The 17,694-nt window shown below is 52.8% G+C and overlaps 2 protein-coding genes across 4 annotated transcripts in view; both read right to left on the minus strand.

Annotated features, from left to right (window-relative positions):
• LOC135405768 (class I histocompatibility antigen, F10 alpha chain-like) overlaps positions 1–17,694 on the minus strand; it is a 319,745-nt gene that overhangs the window by 12,776 nt on the left and 289,275 nt on the right. The gene's annotated exons all lie outside the window — the stretch shown is intronic.
• Positions 872–5,613, minus strand: LOC135405966 (class II histocompatibility antigen, B-L beta chain-like). The gene is given in 4 exon segments (XM_064640478.1): positions 872–1,041; positions 1,044–1,244; positions 1,913–2,182; positions 5,556–5,613. Coding segments are annotated over 4 exon segments (699 nt in total).

Below are 17,694 nucleotides of genomic sequence, written 5' to 3' on the forward strand. Positions count from 1 at the left end.
CTGGGGGTCCTGGTGGTGCTGGGAGCCCCCCCGGCTGCGGGCGAGGAGCTGTGGGGTGAGCGGGGGGAAAGGGGGAAAAGAGGAGGAAAGAGGGGCTGATGTCCCACATCCTCCTTTTCCCCACCTTTCTGACCTCTCCCACCCCTTTCCCATCATTCCCCACTACTCAGTCCCGTCTTGCCCCCATCCACTTTTGGGGGGTACCACTCCCCTCCCACTGAATTTGGGATTCCCAGCACCTCTTTTACGGGGTTTACGTGGGTCCTGGCACCTCTTGGGGTCTGCTCGGTGCCCCGTTGGGGTGCAGATGCCCCCACAAAATCCCCCCAAGAAGGGGTGACAAGTGGAGGCCTCAGGGGGTTCCCCATTCCCGATCCATCCTGGGGCCGGTTCTGCCCCCCTCAAACTCTGCTCCCCCCGCGGTTTCCCCCCAAGTCACCCCCAGCCCCTTCTCTCCAGTGAGCAGGACTGCAGAGCACTGAGAAGCTTTACTGGGAACAGCTGGTTAGTGCGGGAAGAAATGCAGGGAAGGGGGGCACATGCAACCCCCCAAAATCAGCGCAGGGTTTGCGGGGTCCCGGCTGGGCCCGAGGCCACGGGGAGGGGCTGCGGCCGCTGGCGGCTCAGGAGCTCTGTGGGGAGAGAAAAGGGGGTGAGAGAAAAGGGCTGGGGGGGCAGGGGGGGGCACAGACGCTGTGGGAGAGCAATGAGGGGACACGACCCCCATTTGGGGGCCCCCCTTTACCTTCTCCCGCAGGTAGAAGCCGAGCCCCAGCGCCAGGAAGACCAAGCCCAAGACGAAGCCCCCAACCCCCACCAGGATCTTGCTGCGGACGGTGTCCGGTGGCATCTCTGGGGGGAGCCGGGGGGGTCAGCACCCCCAAAACCTCCTCCCAGCACCCCCCAAACTCCCTCCCAGTCGCCCCCAATTGCCCCCCCGGTGCTGGGGGGGCCGGGCCGTACCCCAGTGCCGGCTGAGGGGGTGCTCCAGGCTGACGTGCTCCACCTGGCAGCTGTAGGTGACCCCACGCCGGGGGGGATTTCCAGCATCACCAGCACCTGGTAGGTCCAGTCCCCGTTGGGGACCACGTCGGTGGCCACCACGTGCTCCGGCAGCTCCTGCCCATCCTGGAACCACCTCACCTGCACCGGCGCAGGGTAGAAATCCATCCCGGAGCAGAGCAGGCGGCCGGGGCCGAGCTGGGAGCTCGACGGCACCAGCAAGATGGACACGCTGGGGGGCACTGGGAGGGAAGGGGGAGACACTGGGATGTGATGGGGGGCACTGGGAGGGAGGGCAGAGGGCTTGGAGGGCATTGGGAGGGACTGGAATGGCACTGGGAGGGACTGGGAGTAAACTGGGATAGAAAGTGATGGGCTGGGGGGGCACTGCAGAGAGATTTGGAAGATGTGGAAGACAAGTGAGAACGACTGGTAATGGCTCGAGAGGGACTTGGAGTGGAGTGAGAGGGTCTAGAAGTGACTGGGAAGAACTGGGAATGACTGGGCTGCAATGGGAAGGAAGCGAACGGGACTGGAGTCCTGGTGAGGGAAGTGTTTGTTTCGGGTCTGCCTGGCAACTGGAGCGTCATCAGAGAGACGCGCTGGGATTGGCTGAGGGGCGGGAGCTCGGTGGCCCCAGCGGGGTAGAGACGCGTGGGGGGCACTGGGAGAGACTGGGGTGGACTGGGATGGAGTGAGAAAAACTGGAATGGACTAGGAGAGAGTAGGGGGCATTGGAAGAACTGGGAGAGACTGGGATGAACTGGGAGAAACTGGGAGGTCAGAAAAGGCCACAGGGAGGGGAACAGGGAGAGTTGAGGGGTCTGGCGTGATTCCCAGGGGGGTTTGAGGGGCTCCGGAGTCATTCCCGGGGCAGAGCCCGAGGGGACCCGCTCTGCCCCACGCTCACCTCTTCTCTCCACGATGAACGGGGTGATGATCTTGTAGTTGTGCCGGCAGAACATGTCAACCAAAGACCGTGCGTACTCCAGCCGTTCCTGGTCGCTGTTCCATTTCCTGGCAACCTTCTCCCCAATCGGGGTGTCCCCCACAAACACCCCCACATCGCTGTCAAAGTGCATGAATTGCTCCCAGTTGTAGATGCCCCTCGCCACGAACCTCACCCGCTCGGTGCCGTTAATGAAGTGACACTCCTCCCTTATGAAACACTGGAACACCCCTGTGTGTGCAGGACACGGGTCAGGGGGTGCCCCGTCCCCCCCCATGATCTCCCAGCCCCCCACAGCAGGGTGGGAGCTCAGGGGGCCACCCCGGACCCCCCTTTCGAACCCCCCTCTGCCCCACGGACACCCCAGCACCGGCGCTTGGCTGGGGGGGAACCCCCCAATCAGCCCCCGGGGATGGACAGGGGGACTGGGGAGCCCCACAATGCGGATCCGACCTCCCCGAGTCACAGGGAACCGCTCCAGGGCTCAAGGGACACCCAGAGACCCCCAGGGCACCCCTCTGCCTGCTCTCCCACACCCCCTTGCCCCCCTCTCCCACCACTTTCCCACCGGCCCCAAAATCCCCACACCCCCCCGCCCTCACTTTGGGGCTCCCACCCCTCCCATTCAGTGCGAGCCTTCCAACCCCCGTCCCGCACTCACTTTTGGGGCTCTCACCCCCTCTTTTCTCCCCTATTTCCCCCCCTTTCACACCCGACCCCCCTGCCCGCCCCCCCCTCGCTCACCCGACAGCTCCTCGCCCGCAGCCGGGGGGGCTCCCAGCACCACCAGCACCGCCAGCACGGCCCCAGCTCCCCGCACACGCTCCATGCCCAGCGCCGGACAGCTGCTGACAGCCCAAAACCAGCCGGGCGGCGCCGTTTTGGGGGGTTTGGGGCGCGCTGGGCTTGGCTGAGGGCGCAGTTGGGGCCCTTTTTTCGAGGCGTCTTCCCGGCGACTGATGAGTCATCAGCGCGGCGCGCTGGGATTGGGCGCGGGCGGCGTGGGCGCTTTGGGATTGGCTGAGGGCCCTTGGGGGCCCCCGCGGCAGCCCCGGGGCTGGGGGGTTCGGGGGGGTCCGTGGGCTGCGGGGGAGGGGGGAGCTCAGGTGAAGCCAAAAATGGGCATCCAGGGAGTGCAGAGAATTGGGAAGCTTTACTGGGAACACCGGGAGCAGTCGGCTGGTGTCAGAACAAAGGCAGGTAAAGGGGGACACACGACCCCCAAAAAATTAGCACGGGGATGGATTGGAGGGTCCAGGCTGGGACCCTCACCCCTCCAAGGATCCCCCCAATTCCCTTCTCAGCCTTTCCATTTCCCCACAAAGCCACTCCCATCCCCAAAAGGCTCTCACAAAACTCCCTCCCAGTTGCCCCCAGGACTCACCAAAGCCCTTCTCAGCCCTCCCAGCACCCACCAACCTCCTTCTCAGCCTCTCCATTCCCTCCCAGACCCTTTCCCTTACCCCTCAAACTCCCTCCCAGTTCCCCCCAAGGCCCCCAGAGCCCCTCACCCCCCTCCCAGTGTGCCCCCGGTGCTGGGGGGGCCGGGCCGTACCCCAGTCCCGGCTGAGGGGGTGCTCCAGGCTGACGTGCTCCACCCGGCACCGGGGGGGATTTCCAGCATCCCCAGCACCTGGTAGGTCCAGTCCCCATTGCCTCAAGAGAGCGTGGAGGAAAAGACTCCAGGCCAGGGGAGTGGATGAGATGAGATAAAGAGAGCAGGTCCTTCAGTGGAGCCTCAGGCCAGGGGAACACACACGACGGGCACCCCCCAGGCAGTGGCTCTGGGATTTTAGAACAAGGTCCATCCAACCCCAGATCTCTCCACCCCCCACTTCTGCCCCGTTCTGCCCCCGACACACCTCTTTGGGAATTGGGTAAGGGATAGAATGCAGCTACATTAAAATCTACAATCACTACACCACTACTTCTAAAATCTACCAAAGTTAAAAATTCCAAAAAGCTCTGAGGCATCACACCTCTTCTTTTACAGTTCTATCACAACTTTTTATAAGTCAATCATATTATATTATAGAGCTCCATTTCTATGTTGGGTAGGTACACCTTTTATATATCTTCATATACCTTTTATATACCTTTATATACCTTTTATAAACCTTTTAATGCCTTAATAAAATCCCAGGGATCTTGCTTGGAACTCCCCGCATCCGGGGACCGAGAGGATCTCCCTGAATAACACTTTCAGTGGGTACTGGAATCCTCAGGGTCCTGGAACCCCTGGAGCATCAACAGCTTTGTCCCTCCAAAGGGGTCCCAATTTGTTTCCAATGGTTCAAGAATACAAAATAAACCAAATACCAGTTTCCAAACAAAATCAATTTATAAGTCCAGAAATCACAAGTTAATATCCAAAATAGCAGAAAGGATTTCTTCAAGATTCTTTCTTTGCAACTTGAAGTACCCATAATACAAAAGAAACCAAATACCTGTTTCCAAAACCAAATAAACCAAATACCAGTTCCAGAACCAAATAAACCAATGAGTCCAGACTCCCAAATTAATATCCAAAATCATGGCTGGGCTGCATGAACAAAGATTTGGGAAGGGCGCTGCCCACATTTGCTACAAGCACACTGGTGGCTAAAGAGACCAGTACAAGATAGACACGTCCGACTGCAAAAGGCAGAGCAGAAAGACTCCTTGGATGGGATCGACAGGACACGGTTCTTTCTGCGTTGTCTTTTCTCCTCGATGGTGATCCTGCTGCGTTCTCAAAGGAAGCAGCAGCGTTAGAGATGGGGTGTCTCCAGACCTCCCGACTGGAGGCCAGAGTACACCAGTGATGAAGATCAATGTGGCCAAGGCTCAGATGTTGTTTCAGGCAGTCCTTGTATCTCCTCTTCGGGGCTCCTCTCTTGCGGCAGCCGGTGGCAAGTTCACCAAAAAGCACGATCTTAGGGAGGGGGTGGTTGGTCCTTCATCCTGGAGACGTGCCCTGCCCAGCACAGCTGTGTTCTCAGCAACATGGCCTCAATACTTGTGACTGCTGCCTGTTCTAGAACAGATGGATTGGTCACATCATCTGACCAGTGGATGTTTAGGATTGTACGGAGGCAGCGTTGATGGAAGCGTTCCAGGAGTCCCAGGTGGTGGCTGTAGATGACCCATGATTCAGACCCATATAAGAGAGTAGACAGCACAATGGCTCTGTAAACACTGATCTTTGTGCTTTTCTTCAAGTGTTTATTTCGCCAGACTCTTTTATGGAGTTTTCCAAAAGCACTAAATGCCTTTGCTAACCTGTTGTCCATCTCTCCGTCAATCTCACCATCCGAGGAGATGAGGCTCCCTAGGTAATTAAACTGCTGGACTGATTTGAGCTCTGATTGGCCAATGGTGATGTGGGGATGATGGAAGACTTCCTGAGGTGCAGGTTGATGGAGAACTTCTGTTTTCTTTAAGCTGACTTCCAGCCCAAAGAGCTCAGCAGCCTCAACAAAGCAGGATGTTAAACGCTGCAGAGCTGCTTCTGTGTGAGCGACGAGGGCGGCGTCATCAGCATAAAGCAGCTCCTGGACAAGATGGTTTAAGGTCTTGGTGTGGGCCTTCAGTCGCCTTAGGTTGAAAGGGCTTCCATCAGTACGGTATCGGATGTAGATCCCGTCCTGATCATCGAGGTCTGCCGTGGCCCTTTGGAGCATCCTGCTGAAAAAGACTGTGAATAGGGTTGGAGCGAGAATGCAGCCTTGTTTCACACCATTCTTTATTAGAAAGGGCTCAGAAAGTGCATTACCATATCTGACTTGGCCGTGCTGATCCTCATGGAGTGAGATGATCATTTTAAGGAACTTGGGGGGACAACCTAAACGTTCCAAAATCTGCCACAGACCTTTCCTGCTCACAGTATCGAAAGCCTTGGTGAGGTCAACAAAGGTTCCATAGAGACCTTTGTTCTGTTCCCTACACTTCTCTTGCAGTTGTCTGAGAACAAACACCATGTCTGTGGTACTCCTGTTGACTCTGAAGCCACACCGACTTTCAGGTAGAATTCCTTCTGCTATAGGGGGTATTAGTCTGTTCAAGAGTATTCTTACCAGGATTTTGCCAGCAATGGAGAGCAGAATAATACCCCGGTAATTTGAGCAATCTAGTTCGCCTAGTTCCCAATGGCATACCACAAATTCATGACATTTGGCATGGAGTGCAAGGCCCCCATGTTTCCAGACTTCAGTTGGGAATTCCATCAACCCCAGCTGCCTTGCCGATTTTCGCCTGCTGTATGGCCTTGAGGGTTTCTCCTAAAGTGGGGGCAGTATCCGATTTGTATTTCACCGCTTACTGTGTGATGGACTGAATTGCTGAGTCTTGGACTACACAGTTGGTACTGAAAAAAGTCTGAAAGTGTTCAGATCATTGATTCAGAATGGAGGTTTTATCTGTTAGAAGTGTTTGACCATCAGCACTGAGTACCAGGCTTTGGACCTGGTATGCAGGCCCATATGCTGTTTTCAGAGCCTCACAGAATCCTTTGTGATCACCCGTATCTGCGTATAATTGAATTTTTTCAGCTAGATCAATCCACCACTTGTTCTGGATATCACAGAGTTTCTGTTGGAGCTTGCTGCATGCAAGACGAAAAGCTGTTTTTCTTGCATGACAGGACGGCAGTGCAAGGTGTGCTTGGTGGGCAGTTCGCTGCAGAGAACAGAGCAGAGCTGTTTATGTCCTAAAATGCCCCCATATGAGCAGGAGGCAGGAGCAGAGGCACTGTTCACGAGTGCCATTGTTGATTGTCTTCATCAGAGAGCTCCTGAAGTGCTGCTGGGAGGACGGTAATACAGGACCTGGACATCAGGTTAGGGCAGGGGCATAAAAAGGTCACCTGAGAGGTGTAATGCAGGAGTAAATGCAGATCCTTTGTCTGGGTAAGGGATACAAGGAGCCTCCCCAAGGATGACAGGGATAAAACCAGCTGCTGCAAGACGTGATGAAAAAAGCCATCCAAGCAAAGTCATGCCCGAGCTGGATGCCCCAAGTCTAAAAGAAGAAACACCTCGGAGTGGAGCAGGAGCCATATGAACTGTGTTGAGCTGGGCAGGAGTGAAACCACCTGTCCTGAGAAGAACTGAGTAAAACTTGATGCCCCATTCCAGGCAGGGGCCAAACCAGCCAGGTCAAGTGTTGTTAAATAACAACCAGCTGCATCCTTGGCGCATGAGAAACACTATCTGCCTGCTGAGCAGAGGTTACACCAGGTGTCCAGAGGACTGCCTGTTGCTAAACACCTCTGAAACTGTCGGGATAAATAGGACCCTCTAACAAATTGGCTTTTTAGTGTTAGAAAGCAAGGGATTACTTTTATTTGCAGCCCTGCGTGTGCATGTGGCTGACAAAAATCCTGCCTCCCTACTGACAGCAAGACATCGCTTTTCACCTATTTATACAGATTTGGCAAACAAAGAAATTAATGTTCATTGCTTCCAAATTACATCACTCACTCCCTTTCATTAATTAGTATTCTATGTGGGATTGGTTATTAATTTCTCACTTTCTACTGTAATAACTTCATATCTTTAATCTTTTTTGTACATTTTCCCTCCCCTAGGGATTTTCTGACAAAAATGCTGAGCCTTTGTTAGTCTTCTTCTTTAGCTGCTGGTTTCTGCAGAAGGTCCTTGTAGTCCATAAATCTTGTGTTCCAGATCTCCTCCTTCAACAGGACATCTTTCTCTGACAGGCTTTCTCCACTGAAGCATAACAGGGTTAACTTCAACAAAACTTACAGTTTTAGTACTTTTCCCAGGCTGTGTTCTCCCAACGGAGCTTATGACAATTTTTACTCCATGCTGGCTAAAGTTGATTTAAGGCTGAACGCACCGCCTCTGATGTGTGTTAAAAACAACTAATCAAAAAGTTAATTAGGAACACTAAAAAAATTAGAAAAGTTTTATGATTTCCAACAAGCCCAAAACAACATAGGCCAAGTGCAGCAGGGACAGAACTGTCTCTATCCATTGATGCCAGGAAAAGGCAACAGTAGTAAAACTCAACAGCCACAGGTGCTATTAAGCCGGTATTTGTTTATTTCGGCGCCGGACGTGCAGGGGATAGCTCCGCCTAACACGCGCGTGCCCTCACCATCCAGAGTGGGAGTCTGGCTAAAGCTGCGGCTGATCAAAACCTAACCAACCCTAGCGGCAGGAGTAAATGGGAAGCTGCTAAAAAGCCATCCAGGAACGTTTTCAGAGCTTGAGGACAAGACAGCAGCTGGGCGGGGGCCAGCAGCCAGCCAAGGTCCTCCCAGCGCAGCCTCTGAAGGGTTCCTTTGGCAGTCCCAGTTCAGGCTCAGCCCATGGTTGTACCCTGGGGGCAGATGAGATTAATTGGAAATGAACCCATAAGAGTCCAGGTGCTTTGCTAAGAGTCTCACTGATAGAAGTGGCAGTGAAACCCTCAGCGTCTTGGGGGCCAGAAAAGCTGTGACCTGGCTCAGTTACAGCCCTGAGCAGGCTTTTACTCCTCAGGCCGTGTGGCTCAGGGAAGGTGTGGGAGCTCTGTCAGAGGATGACGAGCCCTTTGCCACCAGCACGGGGGGAGGTCCAGTGGCTTCCACCTGGCGGACGTGCCATGTGGGTTCCTGTGCCCAAGAACCATGTGGTTCCATGGGGTTCCATGGGGTTCCATGTGACCCCATGTCACAAAGGGGCAGAGATGTGGCACCCATCCGGTATCCTGAGGAGCGCGCCAACGAAAATCAGTTGGACAGAGTTGGCCTTCGGGATAACTCAGCTCCTTCCTTTGCTACTTGTGTGCCTGCCTTTTTTGGATGGTTTATTGTTTACTGACCATTTCTCCTCAACTTTCCTCCTCTTTCAAAGGTAATGCTTTGACTTTTGGCCCAGATCATAGAGCAGGGTATATGGGATAAAAGTATAGGCTGATTTATACCTTCCTAGCTGTAGGCTGAGCTGTTACAACTTTTAGAGGCTGGCCACGTATGACCTAGGCTAGAATTCCAGTTTGCTGATTCTTGGTTTTTTTTCCATAGCCTAGGATAGGTAAGCAGGGAGGTGACTGTAGTCTGAGGGGATGGGCTCAGCCCACCTTGATTGCTGTGGGAGGGAGGGAGGCAGAAAAAGGAGAGCAGCAAAGGCAGCAGTTAAAGTAGTGGCTGAAAGACGGTCACTCCCAGGAGGTGGGAAAGCCAGAGGGCTCTGTTGCTGAAGCAGTGTCAGGAGAGCAGCAGGGCCTCTTCAGAGAAGGTAACGTCCATGGGAGCATTTCAAAAGGGCCTTTGAACCCGCTGTGAGTTGGTGCCCCGCGCCTGATCATAAGGGCGTGAGCTGCAGCTCAGCAGCAGTTACGAGCACCACTGAAAGACTTGGTGGGGGATGCCGTTCTGCGTTTATTTAGAGTTTTGATACTTTCGGTGAGCTACAGTAATTTCTTTGCAACTAGGTGACGGGATTGGTGCTGTTCTCTTTCTGGAGAGAAAGACATCCTTGGTCATCTAAAGCATTGCACTCTCTTCCTGAGAGAGGCAATGGCCACAGCGGGGAACGACTCCTGTGAGTAATAGCTTCACCAGCAGGTTTGGACTTTGTGAACTGCCACAGGCAACTGACATGGCTGGTGGTCAAATCCCAGAATGATGTGCTCACAACCTAGAGTGATCTCTGGGATGTTTCCTGAGAGCAGTCAAACTGACCCCCGTGTTTACAATTAGACCCAGGAAAACACCTTTTGTCGCTCCTCTGACACTAGGTACAAGACTTGGAAAGCTGCCATTGCTCGTAGAGAGGTCTGCCATCCTTTGGGTTGCCTTCCGTGCTCAGTATTTCCTTGTTTTCAACAAGTTACAATCAGGAAAAGGGATGGCTTCACTGATAACCCAGTCTAGAACTCTACTGAGAAAGGAAGGTAGCCTGCGGCCCAGAAACCAGATTGTGGGTTTGTTGGACTCTCAGCAACGTAAACAGGGGAATGGATTTTTCCAAAACAGTAAATTTAAATGGCACTGTTTAAGCTTCCCCTGATGTTGTTGGGTTGGCAGTTGAAGCAGATGGTCCTGAGTGCTCCTGTAGAGACCTCACTGTTTAAATATGCCTTTGTGCCTCATTTCATCTCTTTTCAAATGGAATTTCCCTGCAGTCATTGCCGAGGGAATGACTCCGCCACAAAGGATCCTCTTTCCCCCCGAGAAGATTTGCATGGTCTGGCAGCAAAGACAGAGTGCTGGAGCAGGACTCCTCAATGTGGGCAACACATGCTTCCTTAATGCTGTCCTGCAATGCCTGACATACACCCCGCCGCTGGCCAACTATCTGCTCTCCCGGGAGCACAGCCAGGCCTGTGAGTACTCTTAGGGACATCTCCCTGTGAATCTGTTCATCAAATCCCAAGGATTCCCAGAACCTGAAATTCGATTTAGGAGAAAAGCAGCCCTTTGTCAGCCCCAGAACTTGTGTTCTTTGTACACTCAGGAACCACCTGTCCTATCCAGCTGTCTTATTCTTCATGAAGGCACATCTTTCTAGCTCTGGGTCTCTATTCCTGCAAGTTAAAACCTCAGTTTAGCATTCCTCTGAAGAACATTTTCTATGCACTAAAACGTCCCGTGCTTGTTGAAACACTGGGAGGAGTGGCATATTGCACTGGAGTGGGAGTGGAAGAAGAGGAGTATTCCACCACTAGGGATATTTTGCTAACCAGAGGACCTTCTCTCCCTCCCTCCTCAGGTCGCCAACAAGGCTTCTGCATGATGTGCACCATGGAAGCGCATGTTAACAAGGTCCTGCGTTCAGTCAGTGCCATCCTGCCTTGGGCTGTTCTCAGGGGTTTCAGATGTATGTGATTTCAGGTTCTTTGACAGGTTTTCTTCCCTTCCTGTAGGAGACAACTACTAACTTCCTGTTTCTTAGTCATAGGAGAACATTTTCAGCTTGGCAGGGAGGAAGATGCCCATGACTTCTTATGCTGTACTGTCAATGCCATGCAGAGAGCTTGTCTGAGTGCAAGCAACGAGTAAGCACAAGCAAGTTACCTTTACAAAGTTCTGAGCCCTTTGGACTCCTTGATGTGGCCTCATCAAGGAAAACCTACAGCCGGGGCTTGGAGGAAGTAATGCTCTGTCTTACGACTTGTTTCCAGCTTGGACATATCATCTCAACCTACTACCATTGTCCATCAAATATTTGGAGGCTTTCTGAGATCCAGAGGTATGTTTCTACAACAGCTGCTCTCCTTGGCACTGCCTGTGCCCTTCTGTCTGCCTGTGCCCAACAGCTGGCCCTGGGACTAGCAGGACAGGTACAATGAGCACAAAGCAGTACCATTGTTCAGCTCACCATTGCTCGGCATTTTGATTTTTCCTTCCAGTCATCTGCTTCAGCTGCAAAGCCATTTCTGATTCCTATGAGGCCTTCCTGGATGTCCCCTTGGATATCAAAGTAAGAGGTTTTGCAGTTGTGCTTCAAGACATGGCAAGGCTTTTCAGAGTCAACACATTTGTCCTGAAAGCATATACTGTGAACACAAGAGGTCTTGGTCGTGGATGGGAAGGGGAACGGATGTTGTCCTCCTGCAGAGGCCATGGCACTGGTCTCTCTGTAGGTGCTGGCTTGAAGCTGGACAAGCACCCATTCTGCGCTCTGCACCCTTGACATAGCCTCATCCTTCTTTCCTTTGCCCTCCTTCAACACCTGTCTGGCTTCCAGGCTGATGGGTTGGATTGTTTTCACTACTGATGACCCTACATAACATCAGTAGCTCAGTGGCAGGTGATACAGAGAGGGAGCTCTTGATTGCCCCTGAGAACCTCTGGGACAGGGGAAATGTTCAGCACCACACTCTCTTTCTGGCTCCTTCTGGATACAGCTTGCAGATTCATGGCGGGTCTCCTCAGCATCAGCTACAGGGGTTTTCTTGTCAGCTCCTGGAAAATGTTTGGGCCAGGGCATTTGCTGTAGCTCAGTGCACCGATTTCTCAATTCTCCAGGCAGCCTCATCCCTCACTGCAGCTCTGGAGGACTTTGTAACACCTGAGCACCTGGATGGGGAAAACTGCTTTAAATGTAGCAAGTAAGATGATTACTAACAACATATTAACAGGAGACTCTGTGTGAGGGGGCTACAAGTCATTGAGCAGAAGTCATCTTCTCGTGGAAGTTTACTGCACACTGATGAGACACAGTTTTGTTTGTCTGGTTTTTTGGGGGAGGGGGGTTGGGGTTTTTCTTTGTTTGTTTGTTTGTTTGTTTGTTTGTTTGTTTGTTTTAAATATGGCACCGAATTGCCTTAAAATAGCATAAGGATGCAGGAGACAAGAAAGGTTGTCTGACTGCCTTGGTGGAAGATAGGGTGCATTTCAGCGCTGTGCTCTGTGCTTGGTTTCAAGGTGTGAGAAGAATGTTGCCGCCACTAAGAGGTTCACTGTCCACTGTGCACCCAAGGTTCTCACTGTGTGTCTGAAGAGGTTTGACTGCTTCACTGGTGGCAAGATCAGCAAGGTGTGTACACTATTGGTGTGCAGCTTTCTCTTCAAGAAGCAGATTTCCTAAAGCAGTATGCTTGTCACAAGCTGCTTGTGTTGGGTTTTTTGGGGTCCCTTCTGGGGAGTGGAAAGTTCCTGTGGGAAGACAGGCAAGCACTGTGCTCTGATAGGGCTGCTTTGACTGAGAAGGGTTTCCTGCCACCCAAACGATGTTATGTTGCTTTATGGAAAACCAAGTGCTCATGAGCCCCAGAGATGTACTGATACCCCTGGACTGGCCCCTGCCCTTGGTAGGCTATTTCATGTCACAGACCAGGGTCATTTCTGAGCCCTCTTGGTCTCTCCATAGGTTGTAGAGTATCCAGAGTACTTGGATCTTCGCCCATACATGTCTCAGGCAGATGGAGAAGCACTCCTCTACTCCTTATATGCTGTCCTGGTGCACAGTGGTGTCAGCTGTCATGGAGGACACTATTTCTGCTACACAAAGGTAAAAGAGCAACTTCCTTCCCAATGGGGAAAAATGTGTGCTGGGGAAGATAAACTTTCGGTCAGTGTTACTGACAGCCAAAGTTTTGGGGCAGAAGGCCTCCTTAGTGGCTGGACTGCATTTGTTTTGACATGCTCTCGGTTTGGCAGTTTCCTACCTGTGTTTTTGGAGAGAAACCATGGAGAGATCCTTGCCTTTTTTTTACAGGCCAGCAATGGATTGTGGTACCGGATGGACGATGAATCTGTGCGGCTGCGTTCCATTGACACAGTTCTCAGGCAGCAAGCCTACCTGCTGTTCTATGCCAGGTAATAACCAGGATTCAAATATGTTCAGAATACATTTCCTTTGCCTCATTTGCAGTTGTGCTTCTCACCTTCCGGAGTGTTTTTCTCATCAAATGAAATTACTACCTGCATCATTCAGTGCTGTCAAATCTGAACTACTCCGTGTCTGTCCTTTACTGGGCTTCAGGCTGCGGCCCGGATGGAATCTGCTACTTGCCTGGTCTCTGATGTTGACTCTTGTAGATAAGAGGACTTAAAGAGGACCTCCAGGAAAGATGGGGAGGCACCATTTGTCAGGGAATGTAGTGACAGGATGAAGGCTATCAGTTTTCAGCTAACAGAGGGCAGGTTTACATTAGATATTGGGAAGGAATTCTTTGCTGTAAGGGTGCTGAGACACTGGCACAGGTTGCCACAGCATCTGTGGGGGCCCCATCCCTGGAAGTGTTCAAGGCCAGGTTGGACAGGGCTTGGAGAAACCTTGGAATAGTGGAGGGTGTTCCTGCCCACCACAGCGGGGTGGAACAAGATAAAGTTAAAGGTCCCTTGCAACCCAAACAAGTCTGTGAATTTATGAAATGGAGGCTGTGGGAGGTATAGAGATGAGGTTTTTGTTGGGACAGAGGCAAACTTGGTGGGAAGACTCTAGCTGAGTTTCCCATTAGTGTCCTTGGTTAAGTCTTCTCTCTGTCATAGAAGCCTCTCTGAGAAAATGACTGAACCCCAGAGGAGGTTGCAACAACAGCTCTAAACTGAGATCACTCTTTTGTTTTTCTCCAGATGCTCTGATCTGAGAATTGGAGAAAGGCCTTCTTCCTCACTGGCACCATCACATGCCCCTTCCTTCCTCAGTCAGTGTGTGGCCAGCAGCAAGCAGGCGGGCTCTGTTGGACCACAGGCTCTGACTGGTAGGACTAAGGTAACTTTGGGGTCATGGGTCAGGGCATCAGAGGAAGAGTGGATTTCTTTCTGGGATCTCAGCATTTCTCTTTTGTCCCTCACACACCGCACCTTTCTTCACAGCCACAAAGCTGCTCCCTCTCAAAGCATCCCACCTGGATCCATCCCTTTTGTGCGCCTCTGGCCTTTTGGTCTTAGTAGCCCTCCAAAAGAGTCTTTTGGAGGCCCCAAACTGTCCTGTCCCAGAACTTGTAGGGGTTCCCCACTGCTCTGATCCTTTCAGGAGAAAAGGGCAGGAACTCTCCACAGCTCTCTTGGCAGGGCATGAAGGACACTGGCAGGGAGCGGTCCCGGAGCAGATTCCCTCTGTGGGGCAGGGATCTCCGCAGCTGGTCTGGGGACACCACAGACTATGAGGACGCTTCAGAGAGAAGAACTGGTCCTCCAAGTCGTGACCGTGGTCCTAGGGATAGCACAGCTGCAAGGCCTTCCAAGAGGATCTGCCGGTGGGCTCCCGCTCCCAGGGCTGCTCAGGAGCAAACCTTGCTGAGGCAGAGGGAGCCAAGCAGATCTGTGCGGGGAACTTACAACCTTGGCAGCCGGTTTGTGCAGTACACAGACTGTGACCGCTCACTGCGGAAGAGAAAGAGGGAGAGAACAAGTCCTCCACGTTGTGACCAAGTCTTAGTGAATACTGCAGTTCCAGGGCCCTCCAAAGCCAGCTCCAAGCAGGCTCTCATGCTCCGGGCTGCTCGGGAGCAAACCCGACAGAGGCAGAGAGAGCAGAGAAGATCAACATGGCGGGGCTGTGATTGCCACAGCCAGTTTGGGCAGCACACAGACTACCGCCCTTCAGAGAAGAAGAGGAGGGTTTCCACGCCCCAGAGATTCACGTCAGACAAGCATTCAGGGCACTCTGGCAATGATGGCGTTGGATTATGGCCCTGGCTCAAGCAGAACGGAAGACTAGCACTGCGTTTATTAGCCAAGGCACCCTTGTTTTCGACACGCCTTCTCAGACCTGAGTGAATGATTTAGCTAAGTAGATGATAGTTACAATAATATAGAAATATTATTAGAAATATAGAAATATATATAGAAATATAGAATAAATATATAGAAATATATATAGAAATATAGAATATATATATAGAAATAGATATAGAAATATAGAAATATATACAGAAATATAATATAGAAATATAGAAATATATATAGAAATATAGAATATATATATAGAAATATATATAGAAATATAGAAATATATATAGAAATATAATATAGAAGTAATATTTTATAATACATTATTACATGTTATATATCTTCAGCAATAGATAGTAATAGTATAATAAATATTATTAAAATAATAAAATAGTAAATACTAAAATACTTTAAGCAGAGTTATTTATTCCACCTTGTAGATAATTATAGCTAGAAACATAGTGCAGTATTTGGAAGCAGTGTTGAAGCAATTATATTAAAGCTAAGAAAACAAATATTAAGTAGAGATTGTGCAGTACACAGACTACCGCCCTTCAGAGAAGAAGAGGAGGGTTTCCACGCCCCAGAGATTCACGTCAGACAAGCATGGGATGGTGACATCGCTGGCCAAGGAGAGGTCACGGCCTGATGGGCTGTCCTCGTCCATGGTGACATCGCTGGCCAAGGAGAGGTCACGGCCTGATGGGCTGTCCTCATCCATGGTGACGTCGCTGGCCAAGGAGAGGTCACGGCCTGACGGGCTGTCCTCATCCATGCTGACGTCGCTGGCCAAGGAGAGGTCACGGCCTGACGGGCTGTCCTCGTCCATGCTGACGTCGCTGGCCAGACTGATGTCAAGACCTGGGGTGGTGTCCACATCCATGGGGACGCTGGTGTCTGGAGGGCTGCCACTGCCCAGGAGCGTCCCTGAGGGGTTGGCTGAGCCGTGCTGCGTGTCCCGCACTGGTGGGACTGGGGCCAGGGGCTTCCTGCGGCCCCGGGCCCCCCCCAGGGCATTGCCTGATGGAGGAGCAATGCCATGGCTGCTTGCCAAGGGGGCTGGTGGAGGCAGCTGAGTCCGTGTCCCTGCCGAGCAGAAGATACGGGTGGGGGTTGGAGCAGTCACTGCCCGGAGCCATTGGCACACGTGCACAGGGGAGAAGGCAGACTGGGGGGGAGGCTCGGGGCTGGGAGAGTCTCCTGGGGCACCCGCTGAACCGGCCCGGAACACAGACTGAGTGGGAGCTTGCGTGAGGGACCATCCCTGCGGGGTGAGCTGCTGTGCCACAGCCATGGGGTTGCACAGGGGACGGCAAAATGGCAGCGACGGCCCCAAGATCCTCTAAACCATCTTGCCTGAACAGAGGTGGCCCAGGCAATGCCAGGGCTGCTTGCCGTGCCGTGCTGAGCCAAGGTGCCCCAGCTGGCAGGGGGACAGGGGTGCTGTGGCTGCTGGAGGTGCCGGCAGGGCTGGAGGAGCCAGGGCAGGCCTGGAGGCTGGAGGGGCTGGGGGGCAGGGAATGCCGAGGGGCCAAGGCAGATGGGACTGCCATACCTGCTGCTGGGGCAGAGGGAGCTGGCAAGGGCTGCTGCTTCTGCCCAGGCTGTTGGCCGAGGTTGGCTGATCCTGCGAGAAAGAGCAAACGCTGGAGGTCACATGCCAGTCGGGGGGTGTCGGGCGCTCAGAGGACTGAGGAGGAGGAGAGGAAGGGGCAGGGGAGCAAGGGCTGTAACTGTCCCCGCCGTGCGTCCTGGGGCTTTCGGGCTCAGGGTCTGTCCTCACCTGTGGGGCAGGAGGTTCCGCGAGAGACCAATGGCTGCAGGAGCTGGGCTATGGCTGAGCTCCAGCTCACACAACGCTGCCACAGAGCTGACAGGGCCATGCTCAGTCAGCTTCGGCGGCCGCTCCGGTCTGTTGACGGGACCCAGGTCTGGATGCTCCTCTTGGAGCGTCTCCAGGGACGGAATGTTGGGGCTCCCATTGTCATGTCAGAGAGGCAGCAACAATGTCATAGAGGTAGCAACAATGTCATAGAGGCAGCAACAATGTCATAGAGGCAGCTTCCCTTGTTCTGCCCCACCCCCAACAGCTTTGCCAGCTCTTCATGGGGAGACAAAGGGTTAACCAAAGAGTTAGAATCACAGAATATCCTGAGCTGGAAGGGACCCACAAGGATCATCCAGTCCAACTCCCGGCCTTGCACAGGACAGCCCAGCAACCCCACCACGTGCCTGAGAGCGTTGTCCAAACGCTCCTCGAGCTCTGGCAGCCTTGGGGCCAAGACCACTGCCCTGGGGAGCCTGTTCCAGTGGCCGACCACCCTCCGGGGGAAGAAGCTTTTCCTAATATCCAACCTAACCCTCCCCCGACACAGCTCCAGCCGTTCCCTGGGGTCCTGTCCCTGGTCACACGCAGCAGAAATCGCTGCTGCCCCTTGGCAGGAAGCTGCAGCCCCCCAGGAGATCTCAGCTCAGCCTCCTCCAGGCTGAACAAAGCCAGCGACAACAGACCTCAAGCGCAAGGTCCTGCACCCGGGTCAGCCCTTGGCTGCTGGCACAGCCCTGGCACAGCATCAACTTGCAAATTTTGCAACACAACAGGGAGGACCAAGAAGGCTTGGATAGGAGAGAC

Source organism: Pseudopipra pipra, chromosome W, assembly GCF_036250125.1.
Source record: "Pseudopipra pipra isolate bDixPip1 chromosome W, bDixPip1.hap1, whole genome shotgun sequence".
Taxonomy (NCBI): Eukaryota; Metazoa; Chordata; class Aves; order Passeriformes; family Pipridae; genus Pseudopipra; species Pseudopipra pipra.